Source organism: Arthrobotrys flagrans (assembly GCF_004000055.1).
Source record: "Arthrobotrys flagrans strain CBS H-5679 chromosome Unknown unitig_3, whole genome shotgun sequence".
NCBI classification, from domain to species: domain Eukaryota; kingdom Fungi; phylum Ascomycota; class Orbiliomycetes; order Orbiliales; family Orbiliaceae; genus Arthrobotrys; species Arthrobotrys flagrans.
The window spans coordinates 4,258,995-4,281,023 of record NW_027137547.1 but is presented as its reverse complement, the minus strand read 5'-3'; the positions used below and the strand labels follow the sequence as shown (position 1 = coordinate 4,281,023).

General features: G+C 45.1%; 8 protein-coding genes across 8 annotated transcripts; 2 read left to right on the top strand and 6 right to left on the bottom strand.

Annotated features, from left to right (window-relative positions):
• Nucleotides 1-99: 99 nt before the first annotated feature.
• Nucleotides 100-2,295, bottom strand: DFL_002612 (uncharacterized protein; the record flags this gene model as incomplete). Its single annotated transcript, XM_067631424.1, has 1 exon — nucleotides 100-2,295. The coding sequence occupies one exon, from the start codon at nucleotides 2,293-2,295 to the stop codon at nucleotides 100-102; it is 2,196 nt and encodes a 731-aa protein (XP_067493970.1).
• A 3,117-nt stretch (nucleotides 2,296-5,412) lies between these two features.
• DFL_002611 (uncharacterized protein) lies at nucleotides 5,413-6,751 on the bottom strand (the record flags this gene model as incomplete). Its single annotated transcript, XM_067631423.1, has 2 exons — nucleotides 5,413-6,087; nucleotides 6,158-6,751. 2 exons carry the CDS (start codon nucleotides 6,749-6,751, stop codon nucleotides 5,413-5,415), a joined length of 1,269 nt encoding a protein of 422 aa, XP_067493969.1.
• Nucleotides 6,752-7,890: 1,139 nt separating this feature from the next.
• DFL_002610 (uncharacterized protein) lies at nucleotides 7,891-8,917 on the bottom strand (the record flags this gene model as incomplete). Its single annotated transcript, XM_067631422.1, has 2 exons — nucleotides 7,891-8,002; nucleotides 8,061-8,917. 2 exons carry the CDS (start codon nucleotides 8,915-8,917, stop codon nucleotides 7,891-7,893), a joined length of 969 nt encoding a protein of 322 aa, XP_067493968.1.
• Nucleotides 8,918-10,821: 1,904 nt separating this feature from the next.
• On the top strand, nucleotides 10,822-11,628 carry DFL_002609 (uncharacterized protein; the record flags this gene model as incomplete). The annotated part of the gene is made up of 1 exon (XM_067631420.1): nucleotides 10,822-11,628. One exon carries the CDS (start codon nucleotides 10,822-10,824, stop codon nucleotides 11,626-11,628), a length of 807 nt encoding a protein of 268 aa, XP_067493967.1.
• A 529-nt stretch (nucleotides 11,629-12,157) lies between these two features.
• Nucleotides 12,158-13,395, bottom strand: DFL_002608 (uncharacterized protein; the record flags this gene model as incomplete). The annotated part of the gene is made up of 4 exons (XM_067631419.1): nucleotides 12,158-12,559; nucleotides 12,621-12,999; nucleotides 13,065-13,188; nucleotides 13,260-13,395. The coding sequence occupies 4 exons, from the start codon at nucleotides 13,393-13,395 to the stop codon at nucleotides 12,158-12,160; spliced, it is 1,041 nt and encodes a 346-aa protein (XP_067493966.1).
• Nucleotides 13,396-14,876: 1,481 nt separating this feature from the next.
• DFL_002607 (uncharacterized protein) lies at nucleotides 14,877-15,772 on the bottom strand (the record flags this gene model as incomplete). Its single annotated transcript, XM_067631418.1, has 3 exons — nucleotides 14,877-15,155; nucleotides 15,220-15,649; nucleotides 15,720-15,772. 3 exons carry the CDS (start codon nucleotides 15,770-15,772, stop codon nucleotides 14,877-14,879), a joined length of 762 nt encoding a protein of 253 aa, XP_067493965.1.
• Nucleotides 15,773-16,730: 958 nt separating this feature from the next.
• Nucleotides 16,731-19,230, bottom strand: DFL_002606 (uncharacterized protein; the record flags this gene model as incomplete). The annotated part of the gene is made up of 11 exons (XM_067631417.1): nucleotides 16,731-16,932; nucleotides 16,993-17,324; nucleotides 17,389-17,551; nucleotides 17,626-17,640; nucleotides 17,733-18,343; nucleotides 18,417-18,491; nucleotides 18,554-18,714; nucleotides 18,791-18,876; nucleotides 18,956-18,993; nucleotides 19,093-19,102; nucleotides 19,181-19,230. 11 exons carry the CDS (start codon nucleotides 19,228-19,230, stop codon nucleotides 16,731-16,733), a joined length of 1,743 nt encoding a protein of 580 aa, XP_067493964.1.
• A 792-nt stretch (nucleotides 19,231-20,022) lies between these two features.
• DFL_002605 (uncharacterized protein) lies at nucleotides 20,023-21,876 on the top strand (the record flags this gene model as incomplete). Its single annotated transcript, XM_067631416.1, has 5 exons — nucleotides 20,023-20,264; nucleotides 20,383-20,717; nucleotides 20,780-20,932; nucleotides 20,997-21,527; nucleotides 21,602-21,876. The coding sequence occupies 5 exons, from the start codon at nucleotides 20,023-20,025 to the stop codon at nucleotides 21,874-21,876; spliced, it is 1,536 nt and encodes a 511-aa protein (XP_067493963.1).
• Nucleotides 21,877-22,029: the final 153 nt, after the last annotated feature.

Sequence of the window (22,029 nt, the reverse complement as noted above, 5' to 3'; positions counted from 1 at the left end):
TATGCTATAGATTGTATCCTTATAATACAGATATCGAAGTGAAAGAAAAGTGACATGGCCCAAGAGCCAATTATGCAGTAAAATCGACCGTCTCCCACCTTACGCCTTTTTCGATACCCTTACAAAGCCCTTACTCTTAGGTTTATCTTTCTTGTCACCCTTTGCCTTTACTGGCTTCTCCTTCTTTTCCTCCTCCTTCTTTCCCTCGCCGTTTGCTTTTGTAGGCTCCGATTTCTGAGTCGTACCTTCCTTTGGAGCTTCTTCTTTCTCATCCTTAGTACTAGCCTTCGACGGGTCGGCACGAGGATCGATACCCTTTCTCCGCTTATACCTCTTCAAACTCTTCTCAATCATCTTCTTATCTTCCTCGTCTTCCGACCATTCAAATGCTCCACCTTCTTCCTTCTCCTTCTCATTACCCTCTTCATCTATTTCCATAGTTCCGCTGTCCTCTTCTCCTTCCTCAACATCTCCCGGTACGGCACTAGCAGTTCCCACCGGACTCGGTCCGAACTTCCTGAATTTGGCGACGTAGAAACCGTCGACATTGTATTTGTGAGGATAATACCTCCTCGTCATCTTCATCTTCTCGTTAAATGTCTTCCCCCTAAAGCTAACAAAACCTTCAACGCCAAAAGTCAAACCGGTATCCACCAACTTTACGTTTGGCCTCTTCTTCAATGCGTATTCCACTACTCCTTCGTTTTCCTCTACAGTTACTGAACAAGTCGAGTACACGATATACCCTCCAGTCTTGCTGTTATGGTCCACTGAGTCGATCGCAGCCAACAAAAGTTGCTTTTGCAGATGTGGTAGTTTCAAAAAGTCCTTCTCGGTCTTATTTGTCTTGACACTTGAATCCTTTGCGATAACGCCTGTTCCCGAGCATGGGGCATCGAGTAACACTCTATCAAACCCTCCAATAATTTTTGGGAACTCTCTCGCATCGTAATTGCAAACAATTGTGTTCTTCACCCCTAACCTGTGGATATTACCGATCAAACCCTTCGCACGATTCTTGTTCGCGTCGTTTGCGAAGATACAACCAGTATTTTTCATCAGAGCGGCCATATATGTGGTTTTTCCACCAGGAGCGGCAGCCATATCCAGACATCGTTCGTTTTCTTGCGGTGCCAAGGCCATCACGGGAAGGAACGAAGATGCGGCTTGGAGAATGTAGTGCCCTGCCAAGTACTCCGGTGTAGCACCGAGCGGTACCTGAGATTCGAAGACTTGCAACCCAACTTTCGACCATTTTCCAATTGGCTCAAGAGTTACACCACGGTTGATAAGGACTTGCGCAAGATCTCTTCGGTGGGTTTTTAGGGTGTTTGTACGGATTACTAACGGGCGAGGAGTTTCGTTTGCTTCGAAGAAGGAGAGAGCCTCGGATGGTGAGAAGAGGTGGAAGAGTTTTTCGGCAAGATAAGGACTATAACCGTAGTATGCCGAGATATCGGTGATGATTTGGTCGGTGTAGTCGGTACGGGAACGTCCTGCTTCGCAAAGGTTGGAGAAGTCTTCCAGGACACGGACGACGTCGTTGATACGAGTGCGAAGGAGGGCGAGGTCTGGGGTAAGAGAGGTGAGAGATTTGGTGGCATCTTCATCAGTGGTAACTGCACCAATAACAAAGGGTTTTACTTCATCGGTGCCGATGTTTGTGGTTATATGCTCTTGGAATTCAGCGTCTCCTTCCTCTTTTTCCTGTGCGATCTGAAGATCGAGTTTGCGAGTTAGACCGGCAATGTTGGCCGCTGTAAGCTGTTCTTCGGCATCAGAGCCAGAAAGATCGTCGTCTGAGAAAATTGGGCGAGCTTCATCGTCACCAGAATCGTAAACCGAGTTTTCAGAATCAGAGTCGAGGTTAGGTTCATCGTTGGAGTCAAGATCTTCATTGTCCGACGAGCCCATGAAGTCCGCTGCTGATAGTTTCCCTTCCGGAACTTCATCGTCTTCATCCTCCCATTCCATATCATCATCATCGCTTCCTTCATCAGAATCCGATGGTGGTGGGGCCTTCTTGCCGTTCGCCTGGGACTTGGGCGCAGAAGCCTTCCCTCCCTTCTTTGTAGGCAAGGTGGCTGCAGGTTTCGATTTCACCCATTGCTGTTTAACAGCTTTTTCATTCTTCTTTTCCGGTACTACAGGAGCAGCCTTCGACTTTTTATCGCCTCTCTTTCGTTTCGACGGCTTCTCGTCGTCATCGTCGACCTTGCGCTTCTTCGCAAGATGCGGATGGTACATCTCAATAGGGTCTGGGAGGCCCTGATGCTTCGAACGGCCTTTCCCCATCGTAGCGACGGTATGTGCGACTCGAGTAGACGAGTTTTTGGGTAAATTGATGAATTGGTGGTGAAGAGCGAAGATGTTGAAGCTCTCTTGGGGTGGTATTGAATCGAAAAACGTTTGGGAACCAGAAAAAAAAAACTTTTTGGCTGGATGGTGGAAAAAGCAATGCGCTAGGCTAGCAGAATACCACGCGCAACGCAAACCCTACCGGTACCACGCGATACGTCGAAGGTGCCTGGACAGATGTTTGGAAAACTAATTTAGAAACTTTGGGGAGATCAAAAAATATGTTTTAAACTACTGTGTTTGAAAGGAACAGGTGGTCTCCATCGTCTAACATACAAAGACGAGCTTGAAGTCATATACAATAGCACAATTTGAAAGACCCCACCGCGAACCATAATACCCCACGCGTATGCATTATACCAAAGATGACCTCCCTCGAACTCGCCATTTCGTACGCTGCCCTAATTTTCGCCGACGAGGGTGTCAAGATCACGCTAGAAAAACTATAAAAACTACTTGATGCCGCCAAAGTCGAAGTGGGGCCGATATGCTGTGCTACTCGCAAAAGCCCAGGATGTGAACGACCTCCTATTGAACGTTAGTGCGGGTGGGCCCGCTGGTCCCGTGGCTACAGGCGGTCCTTCTGTACTTCAAGGCGGAGAAAGCAAGGGCTAGGAAGAGGGCCAAGAAGAGAAGAAAGAAGAGAAGAAAGAAGAAGAGAAGGAGGAGGAGGCGAAGGATGAGTCGGATGAGGGTATGGGTTTGGGTCCGAATCTAGTCTTGTATAGCACCCTCTAAGAAGGTACAACGAGGAGGTTGTATTTTCGACCTCCAATTTTTTGTTGTTGTATAGATGCTGTTCTTAACACATATACCATATACAGAATATAAACTTTAGTTTCATTCATTCCCCTGTGCTGTAACTCTCAAACGCCCCCATACAACTTAGGTTGAGTTGTATTCTGGCTGTTGTATTTCCTGTATGGTTGTATGGGACGCGAAAGTACTTGAGTTAAAACCAGACAAGTGCAGCAAAGCTAAGCTATGTAGTATTTCTGTTTCTAAGTTGTATGCGGCAGAAAACTACTAGTAACTGTACTGCCTAAGTTAACACACAATCAACTTTATGCTCACTCTACTTGTCCTTCGAGCTTCGCAACTATTTATCTAGCATAAAATTCTGTGGCAAAGCCATGTAAAATGGTGCACTGTAGTATAACTTGACCAATTACATAAGAAGTGAAACATTAAGTTTGTGGTAGAGCCGTTGGCGATATTTCAGAACATTGGTGGCATTCAGCATCGATGCGGTATATGGCCAGTTTTATACTATAAAACCTTACACCCAGTGAACAGTAAAGAGATAGTCTAAAAGAAATTCTCGCTCGCCGATGATCTTAAATTTACCCCGCCTGCAATTCGATTATTGGTGAATAAATAAGGCACTATTGCGCCTCGCAGCGTGGTAACCGGGAAAGTATCGAATTGATTCCCACACTACCCTAAGTTAACTTCTGACTGTGGTCTTGTACCTAGTTCTCCCCTTCCTAATTTTACAAAGACTATTAGTTGCGCGAAAAAAATTAAACCAAAATGAAATATGCGGGTATCAGTTATTAATCTTTTTCTTCTAGCGCTTGGTATTGCGCCGGCTGTCTTTGCAGACTACGCCGATTCTTGCGTCAAAGTAATGCAAGACTTCATGCCCGGAGAGTGTTCTATAAATTTGACCTGGGCTCGCATAATCGAGATGAATCTGACCAAGAGATCCTTCGAATATCACGTCGTCCACGATATTCAAGCCGAGATGTTCGACGGGATTAATAATCCGATCCTGAGTCAACCAAAGTGTTCTGGTGTAAATGATGAAAACAAATGTCGCCTTGGTTCCAAATATTTTCCGTATCCAATGGAGGTAGCCCCAGATGCGAAAGGAAATTTTCTGGAGTTTAAATTTGGAGATGATGTGTGGCACACAAATCCAAATCCAGAAACGGGTGAAAGTTTTGTCGGAAGCGCAACGACGAAGGCCACGAGGCCATGGTGCGGGTCGAAGACAGACTAGGTCGAGTGAGGAAAGAGCGGATCCAGCCCTTCGTGGACTTTACTATACCCCATACGATGACTGCAAGTATAAAAAGGTCGAGGTAAGCTAAATCAGCCCATGGGCCTACTCCCTCAGAGCGTTCCGAGATAAAATATTGACGTATATGATTCTAACTTCCCATGGGTTTTTAAGGCAAGAAAAATAGAATGCTTCTTTAGATGCGATGTATTCATCGTGGACGCAAGGCCTGGGAGGGGAAGTTTTAGTAAATGTTCAGAATCTAACTCTACTGTCCCCATCACGGACCCCGTTCCTATTAATCCTTGCCTACCTATTCCTTATTTCCCTCCTATGGTTATCCATCCTCCCAATGCAACCTTTACCTCCGCCGTGGGGATCCTGACGCTGAACGCCCAGTCTCCAGCGCTGACGGCGATACTTGCTTCGGCGAAGACGACGATCGAGACGAGGACGAGGACTACTAGTTCGGGGCCAGACGAAGAATAGGATCTACACCACCCTTAATCCCCAGAAACTCAAGCTTTGTTAACTTTTATAATTTACACGGTGGTTAATTAGTGGTAGCCTCCGCGGCGCATGTATGTATATACTCCAAGTTATCAGAATGTTGTACGTTTGTGTAACGTTGACTGTGTTGCAACATTTCCGCACATTACATATCCTTGCTCCGTTTTCTGTTTAAATTTTGCGAGATTCCAGTAACGTCATGTATAAAGTACTAGGTAGTATTCCTTCTGCATCTACGCCAAAGGTCCTTGTTTTGCCTTGTAGCAAGGAATGTATTTCTTATCTCTATCTGGCACAAGGCCACTTTATCCAATACCAGATACTGGCCGCACCTACTAGGATATGATTGTGTGGTTATCCGTTGGGACTGCTAAATTAAAATTTTATATTACCAAATATGCGAACGCATCTCTGTAAGCATTGATCGGAAAATATACTATCCGAGAGATCGATTATTAATCTACATTATATTTGCTCAACCTATAGACTTTCCAGAATCCAAGCGGCCGGTAAACTTCGAGCTCTAGGCATGGATGTATTTACATCACACTGCTAGCGCTTTTCAATACATTAAACTTTGACCCATTACCGCCCAGTATCTCAAGGGTGGTATACGCATACAGGTACAGATGTCCCCCAACTCCTGAACTCTTCAAATACCCATACAAATCCCAGAACATCGGACTAACCGTTTGAACTACTGCAGGCCAAGGGTTCAATGGTAAAATAGATGCAGCCTCACTGGTAGAAACCAGAATATGAACATAACCTAGTTCAGCATCTGAAGTCCTTTGGTAGCCAAGAGACGCAAGTTGGGGATGAATCCATAGGGCTGCTGTACCCCAGGTGAACCAGGCTAGCGTATATACCATGCCGATGAACCATCTAACTCTACTTGCTTTTACACCCTTTGATTCGGTGGAGGCCCCCGTGGCCCAACAGATGAAATCCTCGAGGGTGATGGCGAAGGGTTGGAGATAAAAGAAGTAACCGGTCGCATACCACCCGGGCCGCATATGGAGGGGGGTTGAATCTTCGTACGGCATAGTGTCGGTTTTGGAACCGTAGTACACTGCAAGGGAGTGTAAGAGGCCGGAGACCCCAAATGCGGAGAATACAAGGAAGTATCGTCTGATCAATCGCGGGATCCAACTGAGATTTGAAGTATTACCGAAGACTAGGCAAGATATTTTTTCCCCGGGTGCAGTAAGGCACTGGACGTCTGATGTTAGCCTTGTACTTCGATTCAATGTCGATTCGATCGGGATATATAAGACGCCATACCCTTCTGAGATTTTGATGCCATGCTCTCCCCCAGACATTCCGAATACTCCAAGCGTCCTCGAAATCCCCGAACATATCCGGCCACGATTCGAGCCTGCCCCAATCGCCCCTGATTCCTAAGGTAACACAGATCATGCGTGTCAAGTTATAAATCAAAACGCTATTCGATACCATGGCAAAGATTCCCATGAACGCGACCACCATTTGGAATATTTCGTTTATAAAAAGATTATAAACCCAAGGGTATGGTGGGTCTACTTCCTTCTGGAGAATTTGGACCATGTAGTCGCAGAGACTGCCGCATATGTATTGTCCCAAGTATATGGATAGCACGTTAACCATGGACTCAAGGACGAATGCCACGCGGGAGGAAGGGTATTTAATCTTTTGCAATGGGGCTTGTATGTTCCATCCGATCCCTCGATGGGAGGTAACTAACGACAGTGCCCATTTGATTCGACCCGAAGTGCCTTGAGGATATTCGTGGACCTTCGTGATAGTTTTTCCGACTCTATCGACTTGGTGGAAGGTAGCGGGCGCATCGAATCCTTGTAGATAGAGATAATCGAATATCTTAAAAGATGTATCTGTCATAAAGAGACCAAGGAGGTATGTTTCCTTTGCTAGTCCTTCCGTGGGTGGCCACAGCAGTGCCCTGAGCACGAGTAATGCGGGGAGTGGATAGATGGCATAACGAATAAAAGATGTAGGTGGCAATGATAAAATAAATGTAGAGATGGCTGTAACCCCTATCAGGGCTCCTTGCAAAGTATTTTCAAGCATATTTCGAGAACAAAGGATATTCTCTCCAAACAGAGGACAGAATATAGGGACAAGTTTACAATGAGGGGCTTGAGGTGGGAATAGAATGCTATTAGGTATCTTTAACAATGATACAATTGATCGGTCTATATACACTTAGATAGCCCGGCTAACCCAGTAGATGTACTAGGCACGGATCTATCAAGTCTCATACTAGTGTCCATTCACAAAATTCAAAACTGTTGAGTTGCAAATTGCGTCGAAGTGCGGAAGAACGAACATGAAGGATTGGAACCCGTATGCATGGTGACCATGCGGCCGCCTGCGATGGGGTATGCCATCTTCGAACATACATTGGTCGATTATACCAAGCCAATTAGTCTAGAGACAAGGCGGTTATGAGGTAGCATCAAGCCCAAAACCAAGAATGTTTTCGCAATCGGCACCTATGATAATGATGTTACATTGATATGAAAATTCTGTGATACACATGTCGACAAACTGTTCGAGTTCGCATGCCTAGATATGCGCCACGACATGAATAATGATTAATTCGGCCGAACATGGAGGTGGGAGCGAATATGTAGCATTAACTCCGCGGCTTCCCTTGACTGCATGTTGGATTTGTGTTACAAGTCGGAAACGATCTTCAGTTATTGACAGGGGATTCATATGCACCTTGAGCCGCAGTACCATATGCTAAGGAAGGCAACGAGTAGTTTACTATGAAGGATTACAGGCTAAGTATGTATACGAAAAGTTGAGTTTGTCTGGGATCTATCTATGCTTTCTCACATTGTATTTAAGCAAGGACATTGCGTATTAATCTTAAAAAGCGGCCAGTCTGATTGCGAATTATGATCTAAGGGACATTAAAAGTCTTGGGTAGGGTTCCATCAAATTGAGGCTCTTTATAATAGCCTCCGAGCAAAAAAAGAAAAGAAAAAAATTCAGTGCACCAAGCGAAAGGCTTAAATTGGAGGAGGGGAGGTTGGGTCGAGCTTTTGGATTCGCTCAAGTGTTTGATCCCACAACTTCTTTTGGAAAATCTTACCATCTTCTGTCAAGAGAAGCGCGGCAGACCTGTATGATATCATTGTCAGTAATATCGCACATTTGGGGATATACTAAGTGGGCTTACGGTGCTTCTTTTCCATCGCTGTAGTACTTCCCATTACCCTCGGTTCCAGTAGTCGCAGCCAAAGTCAAGGCTCGGGCGCCTTCAGAAGGAGTACGGGCCATGAGGGATCTAACGCCCTTCATCAAATACTTCAAGTACCAAGGAGAATTGTTATCAAAGTTGGTGGCGACCAATCCAGGGCACATCGAGTTGATAATAACCTGGTTGGTGTCGACTTTCGAAGCGAGTTCATTCGTGAAGCCAGTGAGCAGAAGTTTGCTAACGTTGTAGCGATCCATACCAAAATTAGCCTTGTCGTTGAACCAGTCGATGATGTTTTCGTCAGGTTTGATGGTGTTCTTCTTGAGGGAGGTCATGTGCTGCATGCTGGAGGAAACGAAGGCGAGATGAGATGGTTTTCCCGTAGCAGCAGCTCCAGCCTTCAACAATGGGAGCAAATGAGTGGCAAGAAGAGCATTAGAAAGGTAGTTGACTTGGAGGACGGTTTCATATCCGTCTGAAGTAGGGATGTATTTGAAGAAGCTGACACCAGCATTGAGGACGGCGATATTCAGCTTCTTTACCTCGCGGAACTTTTGGGCGAAGTCAGCGATGGAATCGAAAGAAGCCAAGTCAACTTGGTAGAGTTCAACAACGGCTCCTGGGTTCTTTTTCTTGACTTCTGGGTCATTTAAGAGTATTTTCTTGGCTTCTTCGCCTTTTTCGAGGTTTCGGATACCGAGGTAGACAGGTGATGCCTTGAGTTGTAGGAATTGACGAGCATTCTCAAAGCCAATGCCGGTGTTACCGCCTGTAACCAGGACAGACTGACCGGACAAATCGGTGGAAGATGGAATACTTGGGATTCTTGGAGCCATTTTTGTTTTGCTTGATGATTTTTGCGAAATTCTAGATGGAAACGATGATGGAGGTGAAGATGGAGATTATGATCTGATGATGTGACAATGTTCGTAGGCGTGAGTTTGAAACTGGACTAGGTGCTAGCTAGCTAGGGCTGGCGACACTACTATCTGGAAGATTGGGAGGTTTGATAGGAAGCTACGATGCAGCACAGTAACGATGGAGCGAGCGTACTTTGATGGAGTGGAGTGGAGTAGTAGCAGTAGCAGTAGCAGAGTGGAGAATAATTATCAGTTAAGGCCAGCTCACGAAACAAGAGAGGGTTGCAGGACAGCGCAGTTAGAGCTCAGTTGAATGGGTGAAGGACTGGACAGGGCACATTTGACCGGGCAACTGACATGAGAAGTTCCGTGTGTAACAACATTAATAATATGGATTGGCTGCTTTGCCCAAAAGGGACGATTACGTAACCAACCGGCCGAAAGAAACACACAAAGAAAGAGCAATTTTCAAGGCGGATATAGGCTGCCTGTCTGGCTTCGGAACAACAACAAGGCCGGTTCTGAACCCTTTCATGACAATACGAGACAAACATCGCATCGATTTTCTGGGATCCTGCCAGTTACCCATTCTACAGCTTACGAGATAATTCCTTTTCTGCATGGGTATCTGGGCCCCCTCCCATCCTATAGGTATTAATCAAGAATCATATTGCAATTGGGCGGAGGGATGCCCGCTTTTCCCTCGGACGATACCATTTATTTCATGCACACAAACACACAATATAAGAGGCTAAACGGGACAGGCTAACCTAGTTCATCTCATCGCACGCAATACCTTAGAGCGAGTCGCAATCAATCTAATATACTGTCACCATGACCGTCAGCAAATTTAATATACGTAATTCGGTACCTACCTTAGTCTCGAAACAGACGGGGTGCTGGCCCCACTACCTTATGCACACCTATCATCTCACCAATCTAGATATCTCCCGATACCCGCTGCGGCTTGCATGTTACTCATGCAGGCTGCTATCCGTAATTCCGTCTTTACGCTTCGAATGTTCCCCCACTAGTTCCTCCTGCAGCGCGGATGCTTCTTGCCCTCGCCAATGCTCAACCAGCTAACCGAGCCCTGGCCAATGCGCTGTTTTAGTGAGTGGAGCACGCAGCCATCGGCAGGTCGGTGTGGATCTCACTGTGGATTACTATGGGCCCTGTGGGTCTTGATGTGGCCGGTTATCATTGCGCTCGGGAGGCCCCGTGTTCTGTCCTCTAGCTCCGGATCCCGTGGTGCTACGGGACGCTCAGTGTTCCGGGTGATGCCGTCTGATCGACCAGCTGTAACGAAACATCCATAAGCCCTAGTACGATGCTTTAGCCTCGAGGCTCTTGATCTTTTGCTGCTTCCGGCCGTATCATCACCTTTAAGACGTCAGATGAGCCACGTACATGTGTAGAGTAACATTTCTAAATGCGGATGCCTTGCACAATGACTTGGCTTCAGCTTCAAGAGCTATCGTAATTGGAACACCGTGGTTTCACTAGCTTCATAGCCCTTTGTACATGGTCAAAACTTCAGCCTCAAACCAAAAATTTTTTTTTTTGCAGGAATATCGGCTCAAATACCCTTACAACTTTTCTCCGCCCCTCCCCCACCTGTTCACCAGGATCCATAGCGAGATCAATAGATTTTACATTTATTTTGGCGGATTTTTTGTTTCGAGGGCAACGCAGCCGAGGCTCGTGAAAATTTGCAACACGAGACAACACAAAGTTACTCAACTCCTCGCCAGTGAATCGGGTTCACAAAGGTTGATCCGGATCTATAGATCACAGAGCCTCTTTTTTAATTTTAATTTTATTTTCATTTTTGTTTTATATTACCTTTACATTTATTTTTCTTCCTAGCAGATATCGCAATGTTCACTTCTCTCCGCTTTCTTTGCTTCGGAAACACACCGTTCCCCTCTCTAAACTCTCCTCAAAGAACCCCATCTCTAGAAAGCTCGAGCACATCATCCCTATCTCCAATCGAAGAAGAACCCACAACCCCATATACACCAAAACCAAACAATAACGATCTTACTCTAAGTTCAAGCATCGGACCATACCCAATTCCATCCTCTTTGATGCGAGAAGTAGAATCAATCAGATCCCACATTTTACAACAAAAGACTCGTCATCAAAACCAACATAGTCGACATAAACAAAAGAATCGACGTCAGAGGCTCCAACAAATCGCGGTGACGCAACCTACTATTTCTTCTATTCGCCAGAAAGCGAAGGCTGCTCCGACTTGTTATAATGACGTTTCAAGTCCTTATGCGGAGGATACGAGCGTATTCGAGTTGAACCTCGAGGGAGAGAAAAATACGAATGGAGGTGAATCTGAAGTTCCAATTCGGCATGATTGGGATGAGATGGTAAACCCGCATTACAATTATCTCGCCCCAGAAGAACAGATGTGGGATTGTGAAGTCGATACCAGTGCATGCTGGGGATTGGATGATTTGATATCTCAGGGATATCTTGAGACATACGATAGCAGCTTGGTTACTTGCAATCCGCAACAAAAGGCTAATATCGATGAATCCTATTCGACACCTAAGGAAGTGGGGATAAGTCAGAATGCTAAGCATTCAAATGGCGATACAGGGTGGTGGTTGGTGAAACATGTAGATCCACGGGCTTTGTCGAAGCTTGGAAGTGACTGTGTTATCCTATAATCCATATGTTCTGATAGTTTGTGTTTTTGTATTTAATAGATTTTTATAAATTTATATTGTGAAATTTAAAAACAACATTATCGGACACTGCAAGCAATCTTCTATTCATCTTCGATAAGCTTAAACGTTGAAGCATGTCCTTCAAAAGTACCTAGCATTGCGTCAACGGAGATATTCGATAAATATTTAGCAAGGTCGGCCTCCCGAGTTCGTCTTTGGGTTCGAGATATCTAGATTTATATAGCGATGGTCTAGGTAAAATACAACAATTGAAGAATAAATTCGATACTCGGGGCATCAACAACAGCTCGAACAGCCCATTTACCAAGTGCCTTTCTTAGGAATTTTAGGATAACATAAAAGCCTGCGATCTGTGCAGGGTACAAAGAAAAACTGAGTACAAAACTTGGTCATTTCCATTGCGAGTCCGAATACACGATATGAACGCAGCAAGCAAAAAAGCGCCGTTGTTACATTCTGCAGATCTGTCTTACCTACCCTTCAATCCCTTCTCAACATAGTATACTATCTAAAATGCTACGCTGCTTCTAATATTCTGTGCAGTTAGGGTAATGTTGTGCACCACCGTCTTAAGGAGGAAATCATTAACGTCCAAGTGCATAACAGTCGTCGTCCAAAGCTCAATAACAGCAACAATCGTGATCCAGAGCCCGAGGATAATATTCATCAGGAAAACTTTCCCTCCGGTCTTAGGCTTCTTGGTGTCCAGTGAAAGAAGGTGGAATGGGATGTTCAAACCCCATACACAGACTCCCAAGGACCAGAAAAGTGCTGACATATTTGCTTTGCGTGCAGTGAAAGACAACAAAGCTATCTGGATGGATCCAAGGAAGCCGAGGAATTGGTGCATGTGGTTATGGAAAAGTACCGCCAGAGACTTGACACCTATCTTCTTGTCGTCGTTTGTATCCTATAAACGCCCGTTAGTAATGATCTCTGTGTAAATAAATAGCCCCGATGCGGTATCATACCTGAGTTGCGTAGATAGTATCGAAATAAACGACCCAGGCAGTAGTTGCGAGGAACATAGGCACGGCATCTTGAATCGTATTCAAGTTGCCAGCGACAGAAACCCAGCCCGGGAAGACCGCCATTCCAATGATGGGTCCCAAGACGAGCTGTGGCCACTGAACTACTCGTTTCATGAATGGGTAGATCGTGCTCGCGATCCACACGGGAGCACAAACGAGAGCACCATCGAAGCCCAAAGTGATATAGCTGATGTATACCGTAAGAGCCATTTCTACGATAAAAGCAATGATCGCTGCCCGAAGGCTTATCATTCCAGCTGGTAAAGGCCGAACTTTTGTTCGCTCGACCTTCCCATCGAAGTTTCGGTCAACGATATCGCTACACCACAAGCGTCAGTAACTTGTAAATTTCCAACTTGATGTTTTTAGCTTTTCCTTTCTTACTTGAAGGTACAAAATGCCATATGTGCGATCGTCATGCTAATCCAATTTGCAAAGAGTACGTTGAGGAATGACGATGGCGTGAAGACTTTCTGGTGACTCCCCGCGCTCAAGCAAGCTCCCCATACTAAAGTTTCGCTCATGTGTTAGCAAAATTACTTCGATCAAAATCACAGTTTGTAGGAAATCAATACTTACTTGCTGGATAGACACAAAGTAGCGACTCGAGAGTGTGAAGTCTAGCTAATTTGATAACTCCAAGAGGAGTATTTCGCTTCGACTTCGATTGAATAGCAACACTGCTGCCATTTGCAGATACCTTCTTTGCAGACATTGTATGAATCTTTTCTTTAGCAAAACTCCGATTTCGTGGTCGGGCTATGATGCTCTCCATGCGAGCTTTTTCCGACTGGGAAAGCTCTAGATAAGATAGTATATAATATGTAAAGAGCTTAAGGCTTCCAAAGACAGAGCTTGCAAGCTTGTAGTTTTGCTGTAGTGGAGCAGATGTGGAGACGGGGGAGCACTGAATATCAAACTAATGCGGGAAAAGATGCCGCGTCTATTAATTAAAAGCATATGAATATTTTCTCTTTTCTTCACATGTATTTGGATTGAAATATATTGAGATAACGTTTACGGCCTATAGAAATTCGGATAGGAAGCATCGCAATCGGATATAGTTTATCCTTGCAACAATGAGATTATGTGAGAACACTCGAACGGGACTGGTTTCCGACGTATTGCATTGCATTGCATTGCATAAAAAAATCTCCCGATCTGAATCTTACGGTTAGCTAATGTCAATTGTTAGTGTTATAAAGCCCCTCCCGGGGGTTTCAGGGTCCATCACGGCGGAAAATTCCTAGTCTCGAGGACCCTGGAGACTTTCCGGGAAACTTGTCTCAGTAATCCGTTCGGTATACGGGACACAGTTGTTTCGGGGCTTAGATTGACTATAATATTACGGCGTACGACCGGAATCGCGGGAGCCCTTTGTTACTGATGACTTTCCATGCGAATGCCGTATAACAACTCTCGCGTGGGGGTTTCATAACCTGGAAACATCCTGTCCAGGGCTGAATAGGCTGTTATGTTACAGCGAGAAATTCTGCATTCGCCCGGAATGTGCAGCGACTTTGACACCGGTGCCAACTTAGCGTAAAAGTTAGTAATAACTAAGTAGTTTGTAGTTCCGAGGACACGTCGGCATACGAAACACAGAAAAAAATCTTCCAAACCTACATTTCCAAATATTTGATCATGTAACACAACTACGTCTCCTAGACGGTAAATGCCGGCAGGAGAAACTTAAGCCGTCAGACTCAGCCCTGACAAGGTACGCAATTGCCTATCTGCCAACCCTCCGGAGATAGGCAAGCCTCGGAACGTCGGGTCGGTCGTTTCTCGACTGCGATAGGACTCTACGGTTGCGCTTGTGAAAACCCCTATGTTATGCTATTCTGTCTATTTTCTACTGTTGGACATCGAGGCTGGCGATACTAGTCGAAGCTTTCACGACAGATAAGCAAATAAGCAGCTAGCATCTAGATCTACGCATATTGATTTGACAAAACAAAAATTCGATGCCTGAGTCCGGGCTATCTAAAATCGAGATTGGCCTGAGTCGTGTCAAGGAGCTGAAAAACTCTGTCTTCCAAGGCAGTTACACAACAGCTCGAGCTCCTCGCTTTCTGCAACACTCGCATATACATGTACATGTATCCAAATCTCACGTCTGAATAGAATAGCTTGTTGCAGAAATACATGTAGAATTAAAATATCGATGACCGCATGACTAGCTACAAATCTCATCTACAGGAGTTTCTTGGCCGGTAGGGGGTCTCCATTTACATCAAAATTCTTCTTGACGATATCTTGGAGCTCTCTTTTCGCAAATTTCTTCTGTAACAAAGAACTCTCCATTTTGTTGCAAGCAGCGTCCCAGTCTGTAGTCCATTCTGGGAAGAATGGCTGATATCCAAGCAAACTTCCAATGTAGTATCCAAGAATGACCGTAAGCCAGTAGCCAAAGAAGTGTCTGAATGGAACCCACCAAGGGGGCGACAAGTATGAATCACCGGCCTCGAACATCTAATTCACATTTATTAGCACTATTACCATAATACCATGACTTTGGAATATCTTGGTAACTCACACAGCAGACTTGAATGAGGTCAGGGGCCGTGCCACGCATCATCATGTCCTCTTGATAGCCATACCAATTCTCAAAAAATGCTTGATCAAGCTGGTAGCTTCTGGCATTGGTGCTGGCACTAATAAGAAAGACGACCTTGTCATCTTTCTGTCCCGGAGTTCCCCACAGCCTGTGATGCGGACCTGGCTCCAACGTTACTTCTCCATCTTCAGGTGTTAATATATGCTCGACGTCGTTTATTTCTACGGTGAGCTGCCCGGAAATCACTTTGAAGTACTCGTATTGGTTCGGGTGGAAGTGCTTTGGTGGTTTCTTCCCAGACTTCTCAAGGGCCTTGACGCGATGGTGATTAACGTTGATAACGGTGTGGAATAAAAAGCATCTTCCTTCTGGGGGATCCATCTTCGTAACGACGAATGCACCCTCGAATCTGCCATTCTCATGTTAGCAAATACCACAAAACGAATGTGTTGGTACATCGGCCGCTTCTCTCTTCTTACTTGGTAACTGGGTTCTGACCCGCTGTATACTTCTTTGGAATGCACGGTGCCATTTTTGATAATTTGTGCCTTGTTTACTATCTGCGTATATAGAGAGAGCTCTTAAAATCCGTTTTTCGGAGAGTGTTTAGTTTATGGTTCTTGGTATCGTTGTTGAACGCAGACTTGGTTTTTCCTGAGAAACAAGAATAACTTATTTTATTCCTTGCTTTCACGAGAATTGCTGAACTATTTCGGCTTTTGAATGAGCGTTTGAGTTAGCACTCTCAATCCACTTCTTTCTAGATCTGTTGATAGTGGCGTGAGTTCTAGGCCTAGCTGGAATAAATTATGATACTGGCTGTCATGTCGTTTTCGGAGAATCGCTGATGTAAGAAAAAGGACTGCCGGCCGGCATACATTTTCTTGTTTCGCATCAATTGCGGAAAAAAAAAAAGGAGACACGGTTTCAGTGAGTGTGAATGATAGCCGTATCTGCAGCTGAAGGATGGACATAGCATACTATGCACTGTCAGCAGTTTGGAAAACGAGGGCTCATCGTGGAACCGGTCATACCCCCGGTCTCTGTGATCCTTCTTGTGTTGATCATATCCCGGAGTCGCCTTGCCCACCGAGATCCCTGTTTTTTGGATTTCGGCGGGCAGTCATCCCCGGAATATTTAGTCAGTCTCGGCAAGACTGCCAATAGGCCCGGAAACACACTTTGCCTCAAATCCCTGTACAACAATCAAGCAAGGACCAACCTTTCGACCTGGTATACAGAGGGGAAAGCTTAAATTTGTGGAGAGGGTCAGCCGAGACAAGCTCATCGGAACACCCGGAAAATTCCTCCATTGATAGCGTACTAAACCTCAATGATAACGACATAGGTAAGACGGTTTCTTCCAGAATCCTTAGCATCGGCATGGTATGTGTTCCAAAATAAACGAGGCATACAACTGCGTGTTTTAAATTATAACAAATCTTTGGGCTGGATGCCCTGTCAACGGTGTTTGCCGTCGGCTCTGTGGTCTATTTTCTAGGTACAAGTTTAACCTTGATCTCTTCAAACAAGTTAAGCGTAATAACCATCCTGCTGCGCTGTAGAGCCGCCCAGGCACGATCGAAAGCATCCCTGTGGGTTTCTCCAGGCTCCAGGACCAACTCCATCCGATGCTCTCGAAATAGTGCAAGAAATGTCGCCATGATCTCAACTTGGGCGAAACGTTTTCCTCTGTGGAGTAAGAGAGTCAGCAGCGATTATGAGCAATGTAAGAAGGTGACTTGGGCTTACGGGCAATTTCTTGGCCCCTCTCCGAAACCAAGATATGTCCCACGTCGATAGAGCCTTGCAGCATCTGTGTTTGATCCAGAAAGTTGGAGCGTATCCTGTGGGGAAATTCCAAGGGACTCTTGCTTCTGAGATTGGTACCAACGAGATGGTTTGAATTTGTATGGCTCTGGCCAGTATCGCTCGTTGTAATGGACACCAATTGCGTTCAAAGCAACCATGCTCTCAGGTGGGATATCAACACGTTGGTCCTTGTAAATGAACCAACTATCGACGACGTCTTCTGTGGACTTCGGTATATATGGCGTGACGGGGAATAAGCGTGTGGCCTCATACTAAATGGAAGTATTGGTTATTCTGAGCTCGAGTTTTTGTTTCCGTTGACAGGTTGTTCCTTACCAATACTCCATTGGTTTTTACCATCTTCGGGAAAACTTCTTCGTATTTTAAATCGTAAATATTTCCGACGCCTTCTAGAATTCCGTCGATTTCTTCGAATATTTCTTCTTGGGCCTCTGGATGCATCGCAAAGAGGAATAGCGCATACTCAAGAGATCTCGCACTATAGTCAACAATGTCAATTAGTATTGCAGGCTTGATATGGGGTATTAAAGATCAATGGGGTATGATATATACCTTGTTTCATGGCCACTATAATTGAATACCGACGCTCACGATTTGTTAGCCACTAACTATTGGATCTATAGAGACGTAGATACAGAAATAAGTTAAAATGTACTTACGCAAGAAGGAAGATGGCACTATTACCCATCACGAAGTCCTTTCGGACACCAGTTTTACTAACTGAGGCCGTATCGTAAGCACTCCCACCTTTTGCTTGTGCTTCGGGATCATCGCTCTGCAACATGGCTGAGAGTAGGTTTTTGCCGTCTTCACCATTCTGAAGCTTCTCATCTTCGATTTGGATAAGCTCCATCATATGTCTTCGCATATTTTTAGCAGCGACGCCAGCAGTTTGGGCCAATTTGGGGCCGTATTTGTAAAGCCATTGGGGGCAATAGGCCATGATTGCGATATGCTCAAGGAAGAACTCGGATGCCTCGCGGAAACTCATCTCGTAACCAGCGGGAACGGCCTCTTTCTGTGCTGTCCATGGAATCTGAACACCAAAGGAAGCGAGAGTAACTACGTGAAGGGCCAGTTTCATACAATCCGAGCCCATCTTGTGAATAATACCCTCTTTGTTTGAAGTGATGTTATCGAGACCTGAAAGCCACTCATCTCTCATTGCGCTGGCCTGGTAAAGAGAGTCAAACCAAACCACCTTATGATTAGGTTCAGTAAAGGTTTTGTTAGTCACTCTCCGGTGGAAGCGCCATTCGTCATGCTCGCTCTGAAGTTGTGGAGTTTTTGTCAGATAAAAACTTTCTATGATCAATTATATCGCCGTTAAATTCGAAACTTACTGAAAGAATACTGGGCCCAAAGTAGCCCATAACCTTGACAAAACTCTTGACCGGGCGTGGAAATTTTGTTCTCTTCTTTGTCACTTCGCAGATGACATCTGGGTCTCCAACGAAGATCGAAAGCCCCCAGGGCTCACCACACAGAAGATATCGCCCAACTCTTCATGGACTTTGTTTTTGGCATCGAAGTTCCATGATGGTCTTGAGTACTTAACGAGCCAGCCAAGCCTTAGAGCCCTCAAAATGGGCCAGGCGATTTCTTTGACGAGAAGCCATATCATGCTCCATTCGTAAACCGCTGTATATACGTAAGGCAGCCCAGTAGCTATCGCCTTTTTACGGTTTACATGAAGTCCATACAAAGGCTTGATAACATTGTAAGCTACCAGCCCAATGGCCAAGTGTGTATAGGAGAGGCTTTCTAAAATCGTCATCGATTAAGTTGCAAAATTGCAAAAGGCTAGATTAAAATTAGTTGGGGAAACTTTTACTGTCAGTTAACGTGTAACTGAGGCTTTGGTAGGATAAAAAAAACTTACCCTCCGCAACGCTCTTTTATGGGATAAAGGAAATGAGCCTGGATGCAACAATGTAAGATACAGACACAGTGCGGATTCGATTTCTAGGAAATTTGGCAAGCTATTGGATTCTCCTCAGGATGGAATGGAATATTTACCAAAAGCAAGCTGTTCGCAGGGTACGATGTTAATATCGTGTATAATCCGAAGGGTAGACAGTTAAAAAAAAAAAAAAAAAAAACCCACGCACGTTCAACAACTAATTTTCTTATCATGGGGCTTGCTCTTCGATCCATATTAAGGTACAGTAAGCACGGCGAAATATTGCCGAAAATTGATCTATTGGCATACAGCTATGCCGATTGATACTTCCTTCTCTTGGTTCCGATGTTATTCATTACATTGCATTGCGGCGAATACGACGCTGTATGTTGACATCCCCGGGATGGTGCAAGGTTCGGGGGGCTCGCCCTAGTCCCGGCCAAGGAATTGCCGGGCCCCATAATGCAAGAAGCAAATCTTAGGCGGTTCTAATGAGACCGCATTAGTGCCAAACAAGGGTATCTCCGGACTTCGAATGATATAATACGCGACTCCGAGATCGCTAGAGGGAAAGAACAAGATGATTGGATGCTCAAACTTTTGCAAAAGTAGCCCCTTTCCAGGGGTTCGAAGTCACGTGGTGCTATATGACATAACTTCTCAGCTCAGGTCTCATACTCAGCGCTCAGCCTCCTAATTTCAAAAACCCGGCTGCTTGAAATATTTGGATTTTGGATCGAGATGAAAAGGCTGTAATGACTGCAACGTAAGATGATTTGGAGGCGTCCGCAACTTTAGCGAAGGGACGATACTCCTTCAGCCTCAATTGAACCATTGCACTGTAATTTTAGATCCACAGTGGTCTGATTGAGGCATGAAGGGTAAAAAGCGAGCGCAGTCAGGAGTATTCCGTCTGTTTTAAAAACTGGCGTTCATGGCATCGATAGATTGTGAAATTGGAAAGTGCTCTTCCCATAGCTCATATTTCGCTAGCAAATCTCAACATCATCTATATCGGAGTTCTTCATTATATTTCATTCCTCGCGATGCGATTTACATTGTACGGGCTTCTAGGGCTCGCATCCCTAATTCATGCTGCACCAGTTGCCGAAAATCTCTCGACAACTCTCAAAAGTTTGAATATCAATCCTGCAGACTTCTCTCTGTGGGACCAGAGAAACTTCCTGGGGAATCCTCGATTAACCTGCGTGGTTCTCGAAAAGTTGTTTGGTTCCAAATCTACGGGTGTCTATGAGAGCGGCTATACTGCTTTGACACAAATTACTTGGTAAGATCACCTACACCTTACCCTTGAACTGGAGTACAGTACCCCGACGATCAGTTACTCGGGATAAAAGTTGTAGTACATTAGCCGAATGGACCCTAATGAAACCCTGGTCAATTAGGTCTCAAACATGCTGGTTGAATCCTGCTTGTATCATTTCTCCAGCAAATGCCCAGGATGTTTCCAAAGCAATAATTGTCCTTCGGGTTCTCCAGACCAAGTTCAGCGTTAGGAGTGGTGGCCATATGGCAAATCCAGGGTTCTCAAGTGCAGGACCTGATGCTGTCTTGATTTCACTCACCAACTTGACAAAACTCAGCTTGAGTGCCGATAAGTCAATCGTTACCACTGGTGTGGGAAATAGATGGGGAACTATATACAATTATCTTCAGCCCTACAATGTAACGGCCATCGGTGGACGGATCGGGTCTGTGGGTTCTGCACTTGTCCTCGGCGGTATGTGTAACCAACTCTACTAGCGAACGATTCGCAATCTAACGATTTTACACTTGTCACAGGAGGGCTGAACTACTTCAGTGGAGAATTTGGGCTTAGTGCGGACACAGTTGAAAGATTCCAAGTCGTTCTCTCCGATGGCTCGATCGTTACAGCCACTCGTACGAAAAATGCAGACCTCTTCCAGGCCCTGAAAGGAGGCTCCGCTAACTTTGGTAGCCTAACCTTTATTTTACCCGAAACTGTTTAAGAATCCAACACTGACACAAAGTTGCATAGGAATTGTGACTGAGTTCGACTTGCGAACAAGATACTCGGGACCGTTGTATTACGAAGCTGTCTTGTATCCTGGTGACCAATACCCTGCACTGATGAAGGCTCTTGTGGAATACCAACGAAATGGTAGTCTTGACACAAAAGCTTCACTTGTCACCTCGTTCCGCGCAGAGGGTAACTTGGTGATATTCTTGTACCTGGACCCGGTTCTTCGGCCCTCAGCCTTCGACCCATTTTACAACCTGCCTTCTATTCCTTTTTTCCCTCCTGGTTTTACCACCATCACTGATTTGGTCGCCGCTGTCGCTATTGGGTTTTCGTCTGAACCGGAAAGAGATGCCACGCGAGTAACCAGCTTTGAGAGCGACGAGAGTGTTTTGAACTACTCCTATAGTGTTTGGCGGGAAGTCATTGCGACGCTCCCTGCTAATGCATCATTAGAATGGGTGCCCCAGCCAATCGGAGCCAGTCTCGCAGCTAAAGGAAATCAATATGGCGGCAATATACTAGGACTGCCGGCTAAACCCCACATCTGTAAGATTTTAGCCACAATCCAATGGTGCAATACTCGTAGCGAATTCCGAACTAAACAAAACAAATTGTATTAGGGCTTGATGTTGTGGCAAAATGGCAGAATCCGGCTGATGATGCCTTTGTCCTTAATGCCACTAAATTCATTCTCGACAAAACCGATGCCTTCGCCAAGTCAAAAAATAAATATTTGCCATACTTGTTCATGAACGATGCTTATGCTGATCAAAAAGTGTTGAGGAGTTATGGAACCGCCAACTTCAACAAAATCGTGCAGGTTTCGAAGAAGTACGACCCATCTCAGACTTTCCAAAAGTTGCAAGGAAATGGATATCTTTGGACGAGGGAATGATTCAGCTATCGGTTTCCCAAAAATAGTCGTATTTGAATCGACACCCGAGGAGTCGAGTCTAATACAATACAAAATATGCATAGATCCTGTAACCGCTACCTACTGACATGTATACATAATTATAATTATACCTTGCTAGTTTAGTTGTTTCGA